A 20,730-nucleotide genomic window follows, 5' to 3' on the forward strand; every position below is an offset into this window, starting at 1 on the left:
TTCGAATTGGGATTACTTTATTCTGCTCGTTTTAGAAGAAACTTAGCGTTAATGATAGCGCTGGGAGAATACTCACTGTTAATTGCCATTTTGAGAACTTTTGATAAGCGATGAATCGACGCGAAAAGTCGTAGACCCGGGACCAGGGTGTAATGAAAACCGCAATTCCACATCAGCTGTTTTTACACGAGCTGAATTACAGATTATTTTTTCATATACCGCACTTTATGTTTGCGTTTCTAAATCAGCTTGAGGGGAAGCCCGTTTCCTGGGATATAGACCTAATGCATTTCACACTGAGAATCGATTGTCTTCGCCCCTGGTCTTTGTCCTGGAAGGAAAAAGAACTGCTCGACATGTTTCGACCTTGAAGTGTTCTCAAACATTTACATTATCAGCCACATGAATAAACTATCGATCTGTGCGGTTGCATTTATTGCTAATAAGATGAATATTTGCATTTTTTTCTACAGAAAAAGTTCCCATTTGTGGATGAGGTACGGCAAGAGAGCCCCTGATCACTACGCTACGGACCTGAAATATTTACGTAAAAAGCAGAAGAACAATTGTCAAGTGCTGTGTCGTCGAAAGCTAGCCCGGAGTTCCCTTCTGTGGGAATTCGGCATCGACGTCTGGGAAATCTTCTCTTGCGATCCGTCAAAAAAGCCCTTGTTATTCAAGAACAAAGCGACATTTGAATACTCACATGTAAATACTGCCTGAATTCGTTTCACACATTTTGTGATAAGCGATAACATTATTGAAAGAGTATCATCTTTCCTCTGCGGTCTCAGTTTTTCTTTTTCCTGTGATCATCGTCACTACCGACCTTTCGTTTTCCTACTTTTGTTTGTTTGCAAATTTTAAATTATTCCTCCATTTTACGATCCCTGCAAAACATGGATTCACACGAATTACACATTCCCTTCCGCGATGACTCAGTTCTGCGTCGCGGATCACCGATTCCACCGAATTTCCTGCGCAGTCCCTCAACGAAGCCGCGTTCCCGTGCGAATAGTACGTTTTCCCAGGAATCAGATGATCAGAGTGTGTCGACATTGAAGCCGGATGGTGGGTGGGGCTGGATGGTGGTGTTTGCATCCTTTGTCATACAGATCATTGCCGACGGGGTGGCCAATGCCCATGGTATTATTTTCGTGGAGTTGTTGGAAGTGTATGGTGAGAGTAAAGGGAAGACGGCCTGGGTGGGCTCGGTGTTCAGTGGAATACCGTTGATTTCGGGTGAGTGGTGGAACTGAAACGTATTGATTTTCTTGTAGAATAATTTTCTTCCTCATTTGCCGTTGATTAATGCGGGACGGGGATGATTCGGCTTGCCAATGTAATGCGCTTATTTGACTACTTGACATGCTCGTGCATTAGAGCCGGAAGCAATGGCTGTGTTGCCATTCAGGCGAATTTTTTTTCCAGTTTTAATGAGTTCCATTTGCTTGTTATGCCATAAGGCACAAAACCAATAACAGCAATAACAGATGCTGTGTGTTGTCTAATCTGATTAGAATAAGCCGATGCTTTACTTTAAGCTTATGCAACAAAGGCCTTGTAATTTAGAGATCATATATCAAATTTCCTTGGTTTCCTAAGTTTCCTTCGTTTTTTTTTATATTTGTATTCTGGTTTATTTAGTGTTAGAACATACACAATTATTTTTATTTACTGCTTCAGCTTGATAAAAACCGTTAGGCAAGCATAATTGAACTATTATGCTCAACGTTTAAAGCGTGTTAAATTAATCGATATATCTACGTATAATATTGTTTAGAGCGTAGACATGAATGATTGATGTTTTTGCATTGATATCGGTATTTCTCTTGTGTACCTAACAACAACATTTTTTGCCTGCAGGTCCCATCGCGTCTGCTTTGGCAGAACAATACGGTTGTCGTCCAATCACCATTCTAGGTAAAGCAAATCCGGAAAAACAGTTTTTCAAATATCTTGTCAGCAATTTCGGTCCTGTTTTTACCTGGGTTTTAATCCTAACAGGTGGTTTGTTAGCGGCGCTTGGTTTTGGTTTAAGCGTGTTCGCTACATCGGTCAACACGCTATGCATCACCTTGGGGCTAGTGTCTGGATTTGGTTTATCACTGGTTTATGTTACGTCCATGTTTATCTTGGTGCGATGGTTCGACAACAAACTGTCCTTTACAATGGGCATCGCATCCGCGGGAAGTGGTATCGGCATGTTCATCTTCGCTCCGTTCGTCACCTTTTTGCTGGAAAAATACGAACTGAGTGGGACGTTGCTGTTACTGTCCGGTGTTTTTCTAAATATCATCGTTTTCGGAGCGGTGATGCGCGAACCGGAAGACATGGGACTGGTCACACGCTCCTGCAACGTATCGGATTCCGATGCAACGGAATCTGAAGGAGAAAGTTCGACCTTGTCCGCGGATGACCTGCATAATATGCGGCGATGCGTCTCGTTAATTGAAATTCCGACGTTCTATCGACAGGAACATCCGGAGAATCCGTATTTAGCCGTGGCTGGTAGCATCGATAATGTTTATACCCCAGTCAAGCCTCCGGTGCCCGTTGCTACGGTTCCGTCGGCTCTGAAAAACACAGCAAGCCCCAGCTTTCATCCCTTGCTCCCCGTGGAGAAGAAGAAAAAGGTGCGATTTGAAAAACCTCCGCCCATACAGCGCCGAATCATCGATCGACGCAGGAGTTATCTGTTTGGTCAACATCACGTGGTGAATTGGAAACGGTATGGATTTCACGTTCCGCTGAAGTTGGCCGCCATGGAATCGCTGTCCTGTCCCGATTTAACTTCGGAAGTCGATCTGTCACAGGAGGAGGAAGACGAAGTCGATGCCAGTCGCCTACACCGCATCATCAAACCTTTACGAAGAGAACTGCGACAAATTCGTCGTCTCTTATTCAACGTGAAGCCTCTGCATAGTCCGAAGTTTGTTCTGTTTTGCCTGGCGAATCTCATTCTGTATCTCGTTGTCGATATTCCCTGTGATTATGCCACGGATAACGCGGTGACGCATGGGATTGATTTCCAGAAGGCCTCCTTCTTATTGTCCATTATCGGGATCGTAACGACGATTGGGCAGCCGATTTATGGGTATTTAGGCGATCGGACGTGGTGTGATGCGCTGGTTCTGTTTGCTGTATCGATATTTTTATGTGGGGTGGCTACGATCTTTGTGCCGTTCTTCCTGACGTACGAAGCACTGGCGGGTTATAGTGGAATGTTTGGATTGTTTATCAGCGGCAGTAATCCACTGTTTGCCGTCATTCTCGTGGATATTATCGATGAAAAGTATTTCAGTAGTGCGTTTGGACTGCTGTACTTTGCGCAAGGCATTGCCACGCTGTTTGGACCTCCTCTTGCAGGTGGGTCTTGTTTATTATCTGTAAACGGTTGTGAATCATCATGATGCTGTATGTAAAAATAGTACATGGGCGCAGTGTGTGATGAAGTTTTAATTAACGCATTTTACGCGCGAAGAACTAATTTGTCTTTAGTTTGTTAGAAAGTCGTTAATCATTCTAATGACTGCAGACTGTTATGAGTAATTTCGTACTTACTGTGATCTGTGATAGCGATAAAATTAGCATGAATTGGAAAATCTAACCGGTACCAAATGTATTTTAGGCTTCCTGTACGATCTAACGGGCGATTACGACCTAACCTTCTACGCGGCCGGTGCCGGTATGATCTTGGCATCCATCATGCTGCTCCTGTTTCCAATCGTCAAAAAGATCACGCGCCGTCGTCGCACTGGCCTGGTGATTGGACAGAATCGCGCACCGGATGTAGAGGCCGTGGGAAATGGTCACGTTGCGCAGAAAGAAGAGAGCGACACCGAAGAGGATAACATCTCCAATGGACATGTTGCGGATGGTCATCCGCGCATCTACACCGGGCCCATTGCACCGCATCACTTGCAGCAACATAAACGCGTCAAAGTGGGGAAACATTTGCTCCCGGAAGGGGAAACGGCACCGGTACATGTCGGCACGCACCTGCTGCCTCCGTTGGAAGAAGATGAAGTGGAGATGGATTGAACTATGGGCAGTTAATATTTTGTCTGATCGTTTTTAGCTCTTTCTCATTGATGCTTTCTTATGTCCGGCCGCACTAAGAGTCAGATTTAGTCTTATGTTTTAGCGGGAACGGTGAAATCGCGGTGGGTAGTCTTTTTTGCGCAGTCGGTGTGTTGAATTTGTTGTTACAGGGGGAATATATGTGATTTACTGGTTCCTTTTGTTTTAATTTTGATAGTATGTGACCGTTTAGTTGCGAGAATTCCGTTGAAGTCCATAAACAAAATTTCTGACGTGCACGATTTTCCAGAATTGCACATGCTGTATGCAAATGCTTAAAGGCACTTTTAATGAGAATTGCCAAAAAGTGGCTGAGTACAAGGCACACCTATCAAATATTTCTAAGACTAGACACTGAAAAGGCATCGTTGAGATTACCAAGTCATAAGTCAGATTACCTGTCATAACGATCAGCGCTAGATTGACAATACTTAATTGTAATTTAAACCCAACTGTTTCGCATTAAAATTTGGAGGACTAGACACAAGGCACGGGAGGTCCAAAGACAGAGGAAAGCCATTGAAAGTAGAGGTAACCGGCACATATGTTGAGAATAATGACAATGGAAGCCAAAGGTCAAGGATTCAAAACATATGAATACACTGACTTGCACAGGTAAGTTGAGGCTACCCATTTGTGGTGTACACGTTTATTTGTTCTTTTTATCCACTTCGCCGTTGGCGGCCTTCTCGGCGGCTTTTTCCCGACTAACCTGGACAGCGCGACTGAGGGCATCCCATACTCCGCCCATGAAAACCTAGACCGAAAAGAAAATTACCGGAAAGCTCGTTTCCGTCAACTCGCCAATTATAATTTACATAATCGCTATCTTAATAATTTCACGTTATTTCCAACGGCTCGGAATATCGCAGGCGCATTATCGATCCTGTTCAGTTATACAGACAGCAGGAATAATGAATACCGCCACATTCGTCGTTGAAAAACATTCATGGATCTGTCAATTTCGCTCTGTCTGTTATCAGTGTTATGTGATTATAACCGAGGAAACTGGATATTAACGACTAACGAGAATGTGCCCACACAATATGCGACGTTCAAAGCAACTGTAAATGAATCCGGATAAAAGAAACACTCGAAAACTTGATTTATAATGCACTGAAATATTTCGACCGAGTACACAAACACCTGGGAAAAAATTGTAAAAGTTCTGAAATTTTGAGTTCTTGCGAACTGCATATCGCAAGTAGTGTGCTTACAAATGCTTGCTTATTCAGCACAATTAGTACACAGAAAAACCCAGATAATCGTAAAGACAGTGAATTTCGCGAAATTAATTATCAAGCTTACCGCACAAAATAAATTTTCGATGGGCTGGAACGGATCATTCATATGGAGCACCAAGCCGGACAACTTGAAGTAGACGAAAAATATAACAACACCCAAGTAGACCATCGAATGCGGTGCCGTTATCCATTCGGTTTCCGCTTCCACAACAAACAACACGGACGCCGCCAAACAGGCCTTGGTCGGGCTAAAAATGTCGGTCGGTTATTATCATTTTATTCCCTGAAATGGCTACAAGTATCACTTACAAAGTAGGCTGCAGAAATTCATGCCCGGTGGGAGTCCATGTGCCCCGGATGAAACGCTCAAAAATCTTGGTGAATCCGGCACCAGCGCCTACGACAAACAGACCGCGGTATCTACAATTACATGGCTCGCGGAATCTGTGTAAACATCCCCGCGTTCGTTCGAACCTTTGACAGTTCCGATAATAACTTGCACCAAGTATGCATGTGGATAGAGAAGGGCTGCGTGCTCCACGCCGTGATAGACCTTGTGCACCCTCTGGATCTCCTTCATTACCGACAACGTGGCCTTCACCGGCAACATCTTGCACATCTTGTACACCACATCGAACGGGGAATAAAAAATCAGATACCTGTAAAAACAACATCCAACCTAGATATCAAGAAAAAATAATGAAGATGTTCCAAACATTACGCAACCCGAAAGACAACTGCATCTGTATAATTAGATAGGAAACCGATATTTTGTAAGTATACTACAAATTCGTATTACCATCATCAATACAGCCACCATCGGAAGTACAAAATAATGCAAATATCCATTCAGTAGATGTTCTAGATAAATTTTTTTAGATGTCTGTATGCAACCGAGGGCGCATGCTAACGAAAACTTCAAATCTGATTAACGCAGATAAAGCGCACGCCTCTAAAATATACGACAAAAAATCGGTATGTACTGTATAGTAAAGCAAATAATAATGAATCGACCCAAGGTACTATCCCGATAAAAACCTCGCGTAATTTTTCGGTTACAGTTTAACTGCAAAGTTTCCCCAGCTATCCGACTTTGGTAACAGGTAAAATCAGCCAGCTTAGTCCGTCATCACCAGTACTGACTACTATTTTCAGCCCAAACTACTTATGCAAAGAACGAAATGTAAGGAGCAACGCAACGAGTAGTATGATACAACATTCAATGCGTCAATAATTTCAGATGTTATCTACTCAAATGGGAAAATATTTTACCATACTAAGGTGGCCAGACCGACGTTGTCGAGATTTTTGAACGGTGCAAGAACCATTTCACCCAAGAGGAAATTGGCGATAATATAGCCGGCGAAACAGGATACCATGGATGAAATCCAACAAGCCAGCGGATGTTTCCGCGATATCAACTGAACGCCTGCAAAACATCGCAGTTATTTTATCACTTTCAAACTGCCAGTTTCTCGCCATCAATAAAATGTTATGGACATTTGGCAATTTCCGTTGCCCGATCAAAATGCACAATTTCTGAGCTGCGATACATGAAAATCTAATAAAATCTCAGAATGGATTATGTCAAATCAAAATGCTTTATGATGCAACAATCAACATCACACAATATTATACCAGGTGCGACTTAATAACAGATAAAACAAATTTCAAAATATGCAATTTTTATTATCACAACAATTCGCGGAATACTTAAATTACAAACCGCACAGGTAGTTTTCTTTTCAAATCTTTAGGGATCATAACAAAATCAATTTTACATAAACGGTGAAAGCTTGATCGTCGGCACTCGTGAGCAGAACTTACTGCTTGTCATATCATCGCGCACGTGAATACAAGATAAGGCATAATGTGCGATATCGAAATAGGGAAACATATGAATCCCTTTGACAGTATTGGCAAAATCCAGAAACAGTTCGGGATCCATGGTGGACAATGGCTCGGATCCCACGCAGAGTCGAAACTTCTCACAAGGTTCTCAAGTGTGATTTACAACGAGCATCCTTGCCATCAGTCTAATGCGCCACCCGAAAAGGCATCGCAGAACATGGTCCACCGTGCTGCTCCACTGCAAAAAAACACTCAAAGCAAATTCACTATCGATAGTTGCTATAAATAGCTTCCAGCTCTTAAACTGCACTGGAAGCGAATGTTAATAATTTTTAATTTCTCGTCTGCTTATCGCGTACTTCGCGAGTTCGCGTTTGTTTTGAGTCTGCTTTGATGTATGGGACTATCATGGGACTACGTACAGCCTAAAAGCGTTTTGACAGGCGTCGTTGTGACAGGCGTCGTTTTAGTGCAGCAGCCTCCAGCTTTCACCGTACTGACTTTTTAGAACATATTATTTTTTAAATTTAATTTTTCTTGAATAATACAAATGAAAGTTTGCGATGAATGCTAATAATAAATAACTGTGTGACTGTGTCTACATAGGTTTCAAAATCCAAGCCGTCTAAAAGAGACTGGGGAGCGACCCCTCGCTACAACGCTACTAGTGTTGCGAGGGCTCTTGTGAAATTTCCAAAATGGTGATTGGCTGTTCCTTTATGGCATCGTAATGGCACAGTTTGCGCATAAGCTGCCGAAATCGTCCACTATCCGGCCTATCGTGCTTGTGGCATTCCAACATCTGCCGCTTCTCCAGTTTTCGGGTTTTCGGCGATTGGCGTAATTCCGCTTCGTTTTGGGACAATCTGAGATCAAGTCCGTTTTGTAAATCTTTATCCAGAAATTTAAACCAAAATGGTAAGTGGATTGACTGAATAATCTGTTGACGGCGACAGGACAGACGTGTAGCAGAGACCCTGGAGTTCGCGTTCAGAAAGCCAGACAATCTAGTTCTCGATCTGTGGAGTAAGTACTTTCTTTCGGATTTTGTAGGCTCGCGGCCCGAAAAAGCATCTGAAGCGCTTAGCGGCACCGAAACACTGGATGTTGGACAAGTTGGGTGGAGTTTTCGTAAGTTACCAATCCTTGCGCAGTCGCAGTTTGCGATCAGGTTCTCTGGGTTCTTGAGCAATCAACTGCATTTTCTTCGAAGGCTCCTCGTCCTAGCTGTGGTCCCCATAAGCTCCGCGAATCCTTACCACTAATTATCTTTCTCCGGAATCGTTTGAAGTATGCGCTGACTGGTGATGAAGTTAAGAAAATCGTTATGCAGCGATTGATCAAAGTTGACGGAAAAGTCCGCACTGATCCCACTTTCCCCGCTGGTTTCATGGGTACGTTTGCTGTTTCTGCTTATTTTCCATTAATTGGGGTAATTCCATGTCCGGTCTTCGCAGATGTGATCAATATTGAGCGGACAAACGAGAACTTCCGTCTGATCTACGATACCAAGGGCCGATTCGCAGTTCATCGCATCACGCCAGAAGAAGCCAAGGTAAGCGTGTTTATTTGTGATCGAATTATTTCCTTAAATTGTTCTTGGCTTTCGGTATTGGTTTGATATTGTAATTTGGGCATTTAAATTTTTTCATTTTGGGTATTCTGTATAATGAATGTATTCAACGAAATTTTTTGCGGTAGCGATTGTGACTGCGACAGATGGCAGTTTTTGGTAAACGGTAACGCATTTTAGAATTTTTACGTTGTATTTATTCGAGCAAGTGATACTTTCTTCATCCTAGCTGGGGTGATAATTATTTGCTTTAGTAAGTCCAATCACTCCATTATCGTAGGCTGTAGCTCCGAGAGGAATTTTTTGAGTGATGAATATTTCGTATGCGATTAGATGTGTACAGTTGTGGTTTTTTTCAGTACAAACTGTGCCGCGTGAAGAAGTTGGGTGTCGGTCCCAAAGGTGTCCCGTTCTTGGTGACTGGTGACGGCCGCACCATCCGCTATCCAGATCCATTGGTTAAGACCCACGATACCATCCAGTTAGATATCGCCAGCAGTAAGATTCTCGACTTCATTAAGTTCGAAGTTGGCAACTTGTGCATGGTTACTGGTGGTCACAACTTGGGTCGTGTCGGCACCATCACTAGCCGCGAACGACATCCGGGAAGCTTCGACATTGTGCATATTAAGGACTCCTTGGGACACGTTTTTGCCACTCGGTAAGAACGTAAAGACGCATGTTTTGTTATGCGGTAGATAAAATGAGGCCGAAGATACTGAGTTTACTTTGGGGGCTGTTCGATTATAACGCTCTGATTCGCATTGCAGATTGAATTACGTGTTCGTTATTGGAAAGGGTACGAAGCCATATGTCAGTCTCCCCCGCGGAAACGGTATCAGGCTGAGCATTGCGGAAGAGCGAGATCAGAGAATTGCTGCGAAGAGAGAAACTACTGCATAATTATTGTTGTATTGCGATTCATCGATGATTTTATGTCAATAAAGCGAAAAACACGTCTCTTTAATCCGTATAAATTACAGCTGTAGTAGGAAAAGGCTTGCCGAATGGTTACAATACTAGTAATTACGTAGTTTTTGAATAATTATTATCTTCAAACATTGTCCAACATACAGATCTAGATTAATTTTATGTACTATGTATAGCTGCAAAGTGTGAAGTTTGACTTTGAACGTTAATGTGGAATTCGTAGAAGACAGCATTACTGTAATTAGGAACAAATTAACTAATGGTAAAACGAAATAACTCTGAAATACAAATTGGTCTGGAATACCGGAACTACGGAGTGACCAATGACCATCCGGTCAACTGTAGAAAACTTAATAATAACCGGTATGCATGAAGATTACAGACTTTACCACTCTGGCTCCTTTAATCATTAGACGGTAGAGTGACGCAGTGCAATGAGTGCATGCAATTTCCTTTCGCACGATCATTCTGCTCAGCACAGCTCTACCTTTTTTGCATTTGTGCAGCTAAATTTTCTTGCACTGTCTAGCTTTAAATTGATACATTTAATAATTTTAATTTACGTCAATGACAACTCGACAAGTACCATACACAGTGAGGTAGTGAAGCGCTGTGTAGAAAATTCAGCATAACATTAAAAAACTTTTATGGAAACAAGCAAAACAATCACACGGAACTCAGTGCCAATTTGCCAAATACCAGTACCAAAAAGTAACTAATTTGGCATAAAATTACAAAACAGATCAAACAAATCATATCAAATCTTGAAAACCGCTCGTTCGCTCTCGGGAATGATTCTAACATTGGGAGAACGCTTTTTAGACACAACGTAGTCAAAATCTTGCACATTCTGCCAGTTGTTATTCTCCTCCTGTGCAAGGTTTGCTGCTTCGAAATCTTTTTCCAAACCGTCATACCGCAATGTGTAGGGTCCAAATTGTGCATTCGTTGTGTTTTCAATTATGCCAGCACTGGCCAGGTGGACGTAGCATTGCAAATCCGAAGAATTGTGCACACGCAGTTGTTGACATGCCGCAACAATGGTGCAGCGGCAACAGCCGGCTATAAATACCGATGTACGGACCGGACCGCAGATTATAGTGCAATCGCGAAGATTATTCATGTACACAGTAGAGGCTCCGGATTCCAGCAGGATTTCGCAGCTGTTCATATTTGTCAGATTTACATCCTTATTAGTCAGCGATTTCCTCGGCAGTCGCAACTTGGAGTTAGCAACATTACTAAAGCCACACGAGAAAGCGCTGTCCACTTCTGATGTCGCAGCAGGCAGGTGACTACTTCCATTTTTCACAGAATCTGTAATACACTGCACTTTAATATCACTTGGAAAATTATTCGAAAACCTTGTTAAGAAAGTATTAACAAAAACTATTAGTCCATCAGCGAAACTGCGGTCAAAACGTTACAACTTGCGACCAATTTAAATATTTAATCCAAAAAAGTATTGCAAATCTTGATTAAAATTACATTTTCTCAATTTTTCTGATTAAATTCATGTACAACAAACGGTTAGTTGCAAACCAAAAATTAATTACACATCAACAACTCTGCGTCAAAGTTAAGGCTGTTCAGTGTAGAGTCTGTGGACTGTACGCTGTTAATTTTTCTTATTAAAATACGCATACAAACACACTGTTCTGTCTGTTCGCAAAATTAACACGGTAAAGGGTAAAAAAAAAATAAAAAGTGCAGTAGTAGAAGATGCTAGCAGCTTACAACAAGATTAATGGCACTAAATACCGCAATTTCATTTACAAATGATAAAATCATAAATCTAAAAATTTCGTTACCTGATACGCTCGGAACATGGCATTCACCGGAGCTTTTTGTTAATAGCTTAGCTCCATTTTCAACAGGACTGACAAGATTCTGATCCACCACGATTTCACTCACAGGTTTCACTTCACTACCGGATGCAGGAGCCGTAGCACCTTTCCGAAAAGAAAAGCCACCACCGCTCTTCTTCGCCTGAAGTTTCTCGGATAGTAGTTTATTGGTATTTTGCAGATGGCTCTGGAAGAAGCGCTGATCGTATGCTGGAATATAACTCGCTGCATCGACAAACACACCGTTCAGACGCTCAAGCTCTGTCTTAGCTTTCTGGTATGCGACTTCCAAATCGCCCTTCGACAGAGCAGAAGGATTTAAACCTTGCAGAGATTTCTCTAAGGATGTTAGATCTCTTTTCAAATTGTCGGAAATGTTCTCCACTGGTGCAGCACAAGACTCCGTACGCGCAGTCAACGAACACTTTCCACTGGAACCAGACTTACAAGGAGAACCAAAACCAGCAGCTTCCCAGTGGGAAGGAAGGATATCTTTGACACTATCACAGTCGCTATCAGGAACCACCATTTTCAAATTCTACTGTAATTATACCAAATTCCCAACGAATAGTCTTCCAGAATATTTAGAAGTCAAGAAGTTGCAGCGACTACCCCCTGGCAGATCTATGCCAATGAAGGATGCGCGTAAGTAATTATATGGATCAGAGTATCATCAGATTATCCCAGTCCCAGAATCCATCATATGCAAATACGTTTTGGACATCTTAATCATCTTATCATACCTCGAAATTAAAATTTTAAAAAGCTAAGAAAACTAACAATAAGATAAGATAAGTAAATTGTGTCGCGAAGTTCACCACCAGGTTTTCAACAGCAACTGACTGGTGAGCAACTCGTATCAAACGTGATTCATACGAAAATGGGAATCAGTACAGCAGAGGCTGAGCAGACAGCAGCACAGCAGCGTGACTCATTAATTTTTTTACCCATTTGTTTAGCGGCTTTAGCCATTATTTTTGATTTTAAAAAACTTAAAATAATTATTAACAGAAGCAAAGACTAAGGTGACTTCCTAATCTATTTATTCACATTAATCAATATTGTGTCATAAAATTACATTCATATATCATAATTACCGTATTTTTCGAATTTAAAGCCTCCTCCAAAATTGAAGCCTCCTCTATCGTATAAGCCTCCCCCCACCTTAGTTCGAAAATTTAGTAACCTCCTCCGCATTAGAAGCCTCTCTCTATATACGGTGTATAGCAATTACGCTAGTTTAAAGGCTTTGAAAATTTAAAAGCCTCCTCCACAATATAAGCCTCCTCTGCTGTATAAGCCTCTCCCCAGGCACCTTTAAAAATTTAGAAGCCCAGGGCTTCTAATTCGAAAAATACGGTAATTTTCGCATTGATTTCAAAAGTGACCATTGCTAATTTGCTATTGCTAGAGAATAAAAGTTATTTCTCTATGGCCAGTCTCGCAAATTTTTATGCAAAGCATTGCTACGCACGTCTGGCACTTCGCGTTAATCCTCTTGTCCTATATTCTCTTTATGAATTCAGTTTTTTTCTGGTCTGGTTAATTTTCTTGTAAGTAATCCGCAAAGTTATTAATTTTTAAACTTCGCGGATTACATGGGTGGGTAGCCGGCACTAGCCGCCAAATTATTCTATGAGATCACTTTAACTGTATTTTGTAGTTCATAACTTAATATGAACAAATAACAGTATCCAACGGTGCAGTGATTTATAATGCAAAACATCAAACCCATGAATACGAGCAGTAGTTACATAAATATTTTGCTTTCTAATCTATTTTATTTTAGAAAATATTAATGATGTTTAAACTTTCAAGGTCAACCAATGGTTGTCAGGACACTAGCCAAGGCTGCGCCAACTCCGCCTTCTGCCAGTCAGTCATTCCTGGCTGACTCACATGATTGCAAGCAGACAACCACGGACACGCAAAGAAGCACCACCGGAATGGTGTGTGGAAATCAGCATCTGCGTTTCCCTTTGAGTTTGAGCAACACAGTATCCTGTTTGCTTTGTTGTTTTATTAATATTTCCAGCTTATTGTGTCGCATACCCTGACAAAACGGGCTGGAGCTTATTTTTTTCATGCAAGCACCTGTGCACTCCCGTCTTCCCGCCAGTAGCAGCTAATAAGCGAACAGTTTGGCGGCGATAAAATGGTGACCAGCTTGCGAAATCGTAACAATGCGGGCTCCATAAAGAAATTCTGGAAATGGCACGGTCGTCCGCGTTACGTTTTTGAAGCTGCCTTTCTGCTGATTTCCATTGCCTTGGTGTTTCTGGCGTACCGTTACTATTTTGGTGAATCTTTCGATGAAACCGTGTGTGGAAAACCTCTGCGCGAATTGTGCCTGTTAGATGATCGCATCATTCACGCTTGCAAGGTCGGTAACAACATTAAAATAATAATGTACTAAATCGATTGCCGTGGCGGTGGCGAATTATGTGTGAATTGCAATTATGCCACTCAAATCGGTCAGATGGTGGATGGTGTGCACTAGGCGCTTATTTACAGATTGCTGCCAGTTGTCCGGACATCAAGCAGCAAAAAGAAGACGAAAATGCCGCAAAGATGGCTGCCGTGCCGCTTGTGTTAGTGGAAGTGTTTTACGAGGTTTTATGTCCGGACAGTAAAGATTTTGTTATCGATCAGGTTCGTGTGTGTTGATGTTGAGTGCATTAGCACGTTAGATTACATAATGGGATTGCATATTGATCGGTAGATTTATCCGACGGTGCAAAAGATTGGTGGAATTGTCAATATCTCAATGGTCCCCTTCGGAAAAGCAGAAGTAAGACATGGTCAACATTCTTAGAGCACTTTACCGTTACAGCCTGGTGTATTTGCTTTTATGTACAAGATGAAGAATAATAGTCGCTTAAAAGGTAGCAGCATCTATTCACGGTCCTTGAACCAGATTTAATTGAAAACCAGCGAAGCGTCTGCAAGTATTTATCTGCTCCTGCGTGATAAATTCATATTTCGGCTATGATTTTTTACTTCACTGGATTATAACCGCGTTTGATCGATAAGCCGTAAATTTAGGGCTGAAACTATGAAGGAGGTTTTTAATAAGTTTTGCATAACACTGATATCAGTTCGCATGGAGTTTTTAGCTTTTTTGCGTATATGCGAGTATGCACATGCAGATAGATATTCAGTTTTAAAGAAAAAAAGCATTTGATTACAGTAATTACTAGCACAGTTTATTAATTTGCAATAGAATTTGTTTTGCATGAATTCACCTGTTAGTCGTCCGACTCATTCCGCATTCGCTCAGTAACACGTTGGCTTAAATTTATTTTTCCGTTATTAAGTTTGCTCTGTTTAAAGTCTAATCTCATCCGAAGATTTTAGACAACGTTATTTGAATGTCATTAAATATATAATTTTCTTTAATTTTTTGTAGATGTTTTTTGCTAGCTTTTCCGATTCCCTTAACAATAAGTTTAAACTTTAACGAACAATATTCCGGGAATACAGTATAGTACGTACTGTACTTCGGATCCTGTTATTAGTGATTTACGATTGTTAGCAGTTGCCGTTGCGGTTTTATTTATATTTGTCCAGTACTGACCGCGGCTGCGAATAACATGTTTTATCATCAGTAATGACTCTATGACGATGACCAACGCGCGGGGTTGTTACGAGTTTGTGATTACACCGTGGGGTTAGCGATGATCCATAAAGTAGTTTCAGGGATGTTGTGGAATCTATTTCCGTCCAGCTGGGCTCATGGCAGCCTGTCAGTTCCCTTGTAGTTTCCCTTATCTGAGCCCCCATTTGACGGACGTGTCCAAATGACAAATCTAATTTATATGCATGCCCTTGTCACCGATTTGAGTAAGCAGCTCTTGTTTATCTCCCGAGCAGCTGCAGTGTCTGTACCGGACACACACACTGGTCATGATTTGTGGGGTCAAGCCTGTCGAGTGCAGACGAGTATTCCCGTGAGATAGCCATGCTTTTGTCGAAAGCATTACAATTGTGGTGGCTTCCATCACAAAGTGAGCCAAGTGGGAAATTGGGAGCATGACGACGGATTCATTCCGGTCAGCTCAGAGCTTAATTAGATGTGGCTTATGCTTTACTCTGTGGCCAAGTGAACCATCAGGAAATCACACTTTATACACCCTTGTTGAACTGCATAGCCCTGACGAGAATTGTAATCGATTGGCGATTTGGCACTAAGATTGTCCGAAGTTATTACGAAGTCGTGCTGTGATAACGGTTTCATGTTCTACTACAAAGTTTATCAAAACAGTTAATCCTGTTTGCGAATATAGAGCTACAAGTGCTGCATTGCGTATTAATTCACACGGTATCGGTTTCACATTTATGTTGCTGCTTATTAGCTAAACATTTTTGCCTGTAGGAAAGGAAGGATGGTGAAGAATACATTTTCTCGTGTCAACATGGCGAAAAAGAATGCAAAGGAAATTTGGTGCAGGTATTGATAATTTGATAATTAAAGGTTTTGATAATTAAATTATTGCGTCAGCTGTCGTGCCGATTTTATTTACGAGTAATGGATAACATGCTTACGAACAAATCGGAAAAACGTTCTGTGTTTCAGACGTGCGCGATTGGTGTTTTGGGCGATAAAGACCGGAATCTGGCCATCAGTTTTATTAACTGCATGGAGATTTCGCATGATCCAGCTACATCAGGGCCGGCGGTGAGTCAGTTAAATTTGTTGATGTGAAACTGTTCACCAACGTAAGTGCTTTTATTTCGATATTTTACAGTGTGCTAAGGATATTGGAATTGACTATAAACCGATTGAAGCCTGTGTAGCCGGAAAATTAGGCAACCAGTTGCAGCATATTATGGCTCAACGAACATTAACACTGAATCCCAAACTTTATTGGGTGCCATGGGTGGTGCTGAACGGGGTCAGTATTAGCTGAGCCTGTATCAATAATTCCATGGTCTATATCATACCGGTTTTAGCTGTGCTTGCAGTTTATTGTTGTTTACTTGTGATCATTACCGCTTTACATATCCGAATGTTAATTTGCTTTGCAATTTGTCTGCAGGTTCATACAGAAGACATTCAGCGCAAATGTCTTGCCGATCTCCGCGGTGTTATTTGTGATGCTTATAAGGTAAGCTATGAGTTATGCATAATGCCATTCTGATTCTGCTGATACGAACTTGCAATAAATGAAAGCCAATGATTTTTTGTACCATCTTTCCTTAAACCGTAAATGTACATTGTACATGTACATGTTTAGTAGGAGAAATTGTAAGAAATTGTAGACATGCGTAATTTGATTTCATGAGTTCAGCATTGTTTGTCGTCTGCAGTCCTGCAGCATTTGTCGTTTATTTACTTCAGTACGACCAGCCTAGTTTAATATTGCTATTCTTGAATGGTCCAAGAAATAAATAATAAGTGACAAGTGAGCTGTAAGATGGTTTTTATTAAAGGGACCAAAGCCTCCAGGCTGTGAGGATACTAAAAGCTGACAACGAGAGGCCGAAACTACTTGAGAATGGGTGGATATTTTCGGTGTACTCTCTTCCTGTGATATTCCAATTCCGGATTTTATTAAAGACTCATCAGATAGCAAGTGATGGATTGTAGTGTGCTGTGGACTGAGTTTCGGTGCCGATCGTTGGATGGCTTTTAAGGATTTTCTTTTGTATGTTACTTGTTTGAAGCATTCGCTCTATCTGTAACTACGGAATTGTTTTAACGAGTTGAACAAGTTATCAGATGTTTATTCTGCTGAGTAAGTATCTTTCCCGGTCACAAATGCAGTATTTATGTATTGGTTTTTATGTTGGATCTGGTTGTTGTTTTTTTATCATTTCTGTTTGAAATTACGTACTATAGATGTTTGCCCTTGGACTCTACTGTATCGATGCTAGCGCTCGCGAATAAAATACTTCAAGATATTCCTACATTGTTTGCTGAATCGTTTTTGGATTATATTATCGTAGGTTCGACAAATTGTATCCTTCGTACATGTACATTGTGCTGTGCTTCTATTCTGCATGCGAAACAACGAAAGCTGAAAAATGTTCAACTTGGCCAGCAAATCTTCAAAAAATTCAAAACAGACGTTGAATCAGTAATCAGACGAGACTGTCACCCGGGCAAACTACAACGGGCACTGGTGCGCTGCCACTTCCAGATGCCGTTTGAGGCTTTGAACTGCAAATAGAGCGGGAAGTGTTCTCAGTTTTTACATTTCTGACAACAGTGACAAGATTTTGCTACTAGTCGCAGCTGCACAAACTAGGGTAAGTACTAAGTATCCTGCAGGAGTAGGTGCAACTGCATAAGTACATTTTACGCTGCTACAGGCATTGGTGGAGGCTGAGGCTGATGGAGCTGATTTAATGGAGATTCATGTTTTATCCTGAGGAACGATGAATTTAACGGATATTAAGTAGCTACACAGTAGCTGCTACTGTGTAAACATTACGGCTTTCTAGTTTACTGCCTATTTTATTATGGAGACCGAGAACGAAGTCACTTCAACTCAGGAAGACTGCGCTATGTTGGACATCCAGCTGCCGTACTACCTGCAGAATTTCAACTGGATTGTCAAGACGGTATGCAGTGATGCGGAGTTCCAGCATCTATTTTCCGCGGAGCAATCATCCCGTCTGAGCACCATTGCTTGCTTCGATGCCTTGCCACTGAATGCGCAAAAACTCTACGTACGTTTATATCTGCGGAAGTATGCGTTTCTCCCGCGGAACAGGATTAAATACGACGAGGAATTTGGCGGGCAAGATGCTGTAAGCGATCTCTTGAACGCACTCGCGGAAGCTGGTTTTCTGGATGATGAACTGTGTGGTACACTGCTGGATGCAACACTGGTAATGCTGAGTCTGCCGCAGCTGAGGGAGCTCTGTAAGATCTTCCGGGTGGGCAATGGAACGAACTCTAAGAAGGAATTGCTGACTTCTATCCTGGCAAAGTGTCGTCAGCAGAGAACTCCTTTTGGACAGCCGTTAGCTGAAATTATCCGTCAAAAAGCTGTGTCCATTCTTGGTAAAGTGTACAGGTAACTTTATTCGCTGTGCTTGGTTTTTTTTCAAAAATTTTGCTAGATTTTATGAAACATGACAGGAATTGGTAGCGGCGTATAACATTAGCAATATTTATTAATTTTTACTATTTTTTTGCTTAGCGCGACGTACGCGTGTTTTAGTACGAGTATAAGTGCAGTAAGCAATGCTGCGTGCTTTAATAAATAAATTATAAATGCGTGCAGTGTGAAATATCGGGGTTACATTTTGTTGTTGTCGTTTATTCTGATTTTGAGTCATGTGCGTGAGTGATAAGAAGTTGAGTGATTTAATAATTGAATTTATTTTCTGTTGCAGAGTTGAAGAAACGCGGAGATCGTTATTTAACCGCATTTTCTTATTCTTCCGATTGACCGCTGGTTACACGAATATTATGGCGGACAATCCCATCTTTGGTTTGCTCCAGTTAAAACTTACAAACACGAAATATCCGGATTTTGTTATCCAGACGGATGCTCCACTCTTCCGCTCATTTGAACAGTTTACAATGCTGGATGTCGCTCAACAGTGTCTCGAGGAAATAGAACTCGCATGGATGGAGAGGAATTTTATGGGTGGTCAGTTAATCTACGAGAAAACACTTCCGCTATGGGAAAGTATTGTAAAGGAGAAAGAAATCAGTGACGAAGTGATCGGTTTGCCGCGGTACCTACGGAAATTTCGACCGGGATATTATTACACGAAAGTTATGGAAAAAGGATTGGAATGTCTGGAAAGAATGGGTAAAATACGCGACGCCATCCACGGTTATCAACAGTTGTTGGAGCAAAGGATTTATGTTCCGCACCATCGTGGCAGTTGGTATAATCGATTGAGTATTCTTATGCCGAGAGCGGACAAAAATTTCGCTCCCGCGGCGGGATTGTTGCTGAAAGGAATCGAAGATGTCGATGTTAGGCCTTATCAGAAACTGGAGTTGTTTGGGCGTTTGAAGCGAACTTCCAAAAACGCCGAGGACGTTGTGAATAAAGACCAGATTACGGAAATGGCAGAGCGATTTTTATACAAACATGCTCCCGCCAGTATTGTCTGTGGAAAAAGGTGTGCCACGGAGAATAAAATGGGCAAATCAGTTTTCATCGGAGCAGAGGATGGGGTTGTTGTTGGGTCGGTGGAGGAATTAGCGTTATCTCATTATCGAAAAAACGGTTATCCTGAAGGTCAGTTTAGCAAATAATGGGCGATGTAGGGATTCGGTGGTTAATTTCGTATTTACATAAATTAGTGACATCGCAACAACAAGTTCTTGGGATTTTGTAAATAATTGATAGTTCATTTCTGATCTTATTCGCATTTTAAAACAGGTGTTCATGTGGAAGGATCAATTATTGCTAGCCTATACGGCCTCCTCTTTTGGGATGTTATTTACGCTGAGGGAATCCCGAACGTTTTTCGCTCCAAATTCCAAGTATCGCCTCTGGATTTAGGATGTCCTAGCTTTTTTACATCTCGACAAGCAAACATTCAAAGGCGGCACGAATCGATTAGCAGTAGTTCTCTGGAGAATGTGATAACTTCGATCTCTGAAATTTGGCATAAGCACCATGAAATACAGTCCGTTGTTCAGTGGGACATCTTGGCTTCCTTGGATTGCTTGATCTCTTTTGTGCAGTGCTTTCGCCCGAATCAACTGGCAGAAATCTGCCAGAGATTTGCCAGTGATTATGGTGCTGTCCGAGCTGGCTTTCCCGATTTGACTATATGGAATCCGGAGGACAAGCTTGTGAAATTTGTCGAAGTCAAAGGACCAAACGATCGGCTGTCTTTTAAGCAGATTCTTTGGATAGACTTTTTGTTAAGTATAGATGTTCCCGTTGAGGTATGCCATGTGAGAGCAACAGGTGCTAAAAGAAAATCTGCGCTGATTGCTACACTTAGCGAGGATGAGGACGATTGTATTGTAATCGAGTGATTTTGGTGTTTTCCTTTAGAAAACGTTGCATGCAATGTGGAATGTTGGTGTTTTTATTTAAGATCGATGCTGGCGCCCTGTGTAGTGTAAATTTATTTGTGTTACAGCAGTAAGAAGTATTATTAATGACAGTAAATTGGAATTGTGGCAAAAATCCATTTCCGCACTGCAGAACTGCCAGAACAACACTGTCCCGATATTACGAGCGAGCAGAAGAGTCAAACAATCTTGTGGTTTATA

The 20,730-nt window shown here is 41.5% G+C and overlaps 6 protein-coding genes across 7 annotated transcripts; 4 read left to right on the plus strand and 2 right to left on the minus strand.

Annotated features, from left to right (window-relative positions):
• Window positions 1-737: 737 nt before the first annotated feature.
• On the plus strand, window positions 738-4,320 carry LOC129597676 (monocarboxylate transporter 12-like). Its single transcript, XM_055495321.1, has 4 exons — window positions 738-1,242; window positions 1,867-1,923; window positions 2,008-3,369; window positions 3,632-4,320. The coding sequence occupies exons 1-4, from the start codon at window positions 900-902 to the stop codon at window positions 4,042-4,044; spliced, it is 2,175 nt and encodes a 724-aa protein (XP_055351296.1). The 5' UTR covers window positions 738-899; the 3' UTR covers window positions 4,045-4,320.
• A 31-nt stretch (window positions 4,321-4,351) lies between these two features.
• Window positions 4,352-7,739, minus strand: LOC129597677 (trimeric intracellular cation channel type 1B.1-like). Of its 2 annotated transcripts, XM_055495323.1 has the most exons (7): window positions 7,601-7,739; window positions 7,155-7,416; window positions 6,600-6,756; window positions 5,802-5,986; window positions 5,637-5,724; window positions 5,392-5,575; window positions 4,352-4,840 (listed from the first exon to the last, which is right to left on the minus strand). In XM_055495323.1, the coding sequence occupies exons 2-7, from the start codon at window positions 7,273-7,275 to the stop codon at window positions 4,733-4,735; spliced, it is 843 nt and encodes a 280-aa protein (XP_055351298.1). In that variant the 5' UTR covers window positions 7,276-7,416; window positions 7,601-7,739; the 3' UTR covers window positions 4,352-4,732. The 2 variants fall into 2 exon arrangements, with proteins under 2 accessions (XP_055351298.1, XP_055351297.1); XM_055495322.1 differs by lacking the exon at window positions 7,601-7,739 and having other exon boundaries at window positions 7,155-7,531.
• A 197-nt stretch (window positions 7,740-7,936) lies between these two features.
• LOC129597678 (40S ribosomal protein S4-like) lies at window positions 7,937-9,710 on the plus strand. Its single transcript, XM_055495324.1, has 6 exons — window positions 7,937-8,096; window positions 8,232-8,309; window positions 8,392-8,572; window positions 8,636-8,733; window positions 9,111-9,412; window positions 9,522-9,710. Exons 1-6 carry the CDS (start codon window positions 8,094-8,096, stop codon window positions 9,652-9,654), a joined length of 795 nt encoding a protein of 264 aa, XP_055351299.1. The 5' UTR covers window positions 7,937-8,093; the 3' UTR covers window positions 9,655-9,710.
• Window positions 9,711-10,222: 512 nt separating this feature from the next.
• LOC129597608 (tubulin-specific chaperone C-like) lies at window positions 10,223-12,359 on the minus strand. The gene is made up of 2 exons (XM_055495233.1): window positions 11,493-12,359; window positions 10,223-10,998 (listed from the first exon to the last, which is right to left on the minus strand). The coding sequence occupies exons 1-2, from the start codon at window positions 12,055-12,057 to the stop codon at window positions 10,439-10,441; spliced, it is 1,125 nt and encodes a 374-aa protein (XP_055351208.1). The 5' UTR covers window positions 12,058-12,359; the 3' UTR covers window positions 10,223-10,438.
• A 1,028-nt stretch (window positions 12,360-13,387) lies between these two features.
• LOC129597611 (gamma-interferon-inducible lysosomal thiol reductase-like) lies at window positions 13,388-17,426 on the plus strand. The gene is made up of 8 exons (XM_055495236.1): window positions 13,388-13,911; window positions 14,043-14,180; window positions 14,251-14,319; window positions 15,904-15,978; window positions 16,105-16,206; window positions 16,277-16,423; window positions 16,568-16,636; window positions 16,962-17,426. The coding sequence occupies exons 1-8, from the start codon at window positions 13,684-13,686 to the stop codon at window positions 16,998-17,000; spliced, it is 867 nt and encodes a 288-aa protein (XP_055351211.1). The 5' UTR covers window positions 13,388-13,683; the 3' UTR covers window positions 17,001-17,426.
• A 259-nt stretch (window positions 17,427-17,685) lies between these two features.
• Window positions 17,686-20,616, plus strand: LOC129597605 (fanconi-associated nuclease 1-like). The gene is made up of 4 exons (XM_055495230.1): window positions 17,686-17,780; window positions 17,844-18,553; window positions 18,876-19,738; window positions 19,883-20,616. Exons 2-4 carry the CDS (start codon window positions 17,994-17,996, stop codon window positions 20,488-20,490), a joined length of 2,031 nt encoding a protein of 676 aa, XP_055351205.1. The 5' UTR covers window positions 17,686-17,780; window positions 17,844-17,993; the 3' UTR covers window positions 20,491-20,616.
• Window positions 20,617-20,730: the final 114 nt, after the last annotated feature.

Source organism: Paramacrobiotus metropolitanus, unplaced genomic scaffold (genome assembly GCF_019649055.1).
Source record: "Paramacrobiotus metropolitanus isolate TYO unplaced genomic scaffold, Prichtersi_v1.0 Parri_scaffold0000107, whole genome shotgun sequence".
Lineage (NCBI taxonomy): Eukaryota > Metazoa > Tardigrada > Eutardigrada > Parachela > Macrobiotidae > Paramacrobiotus > Paramacrobiotus metropolitanus.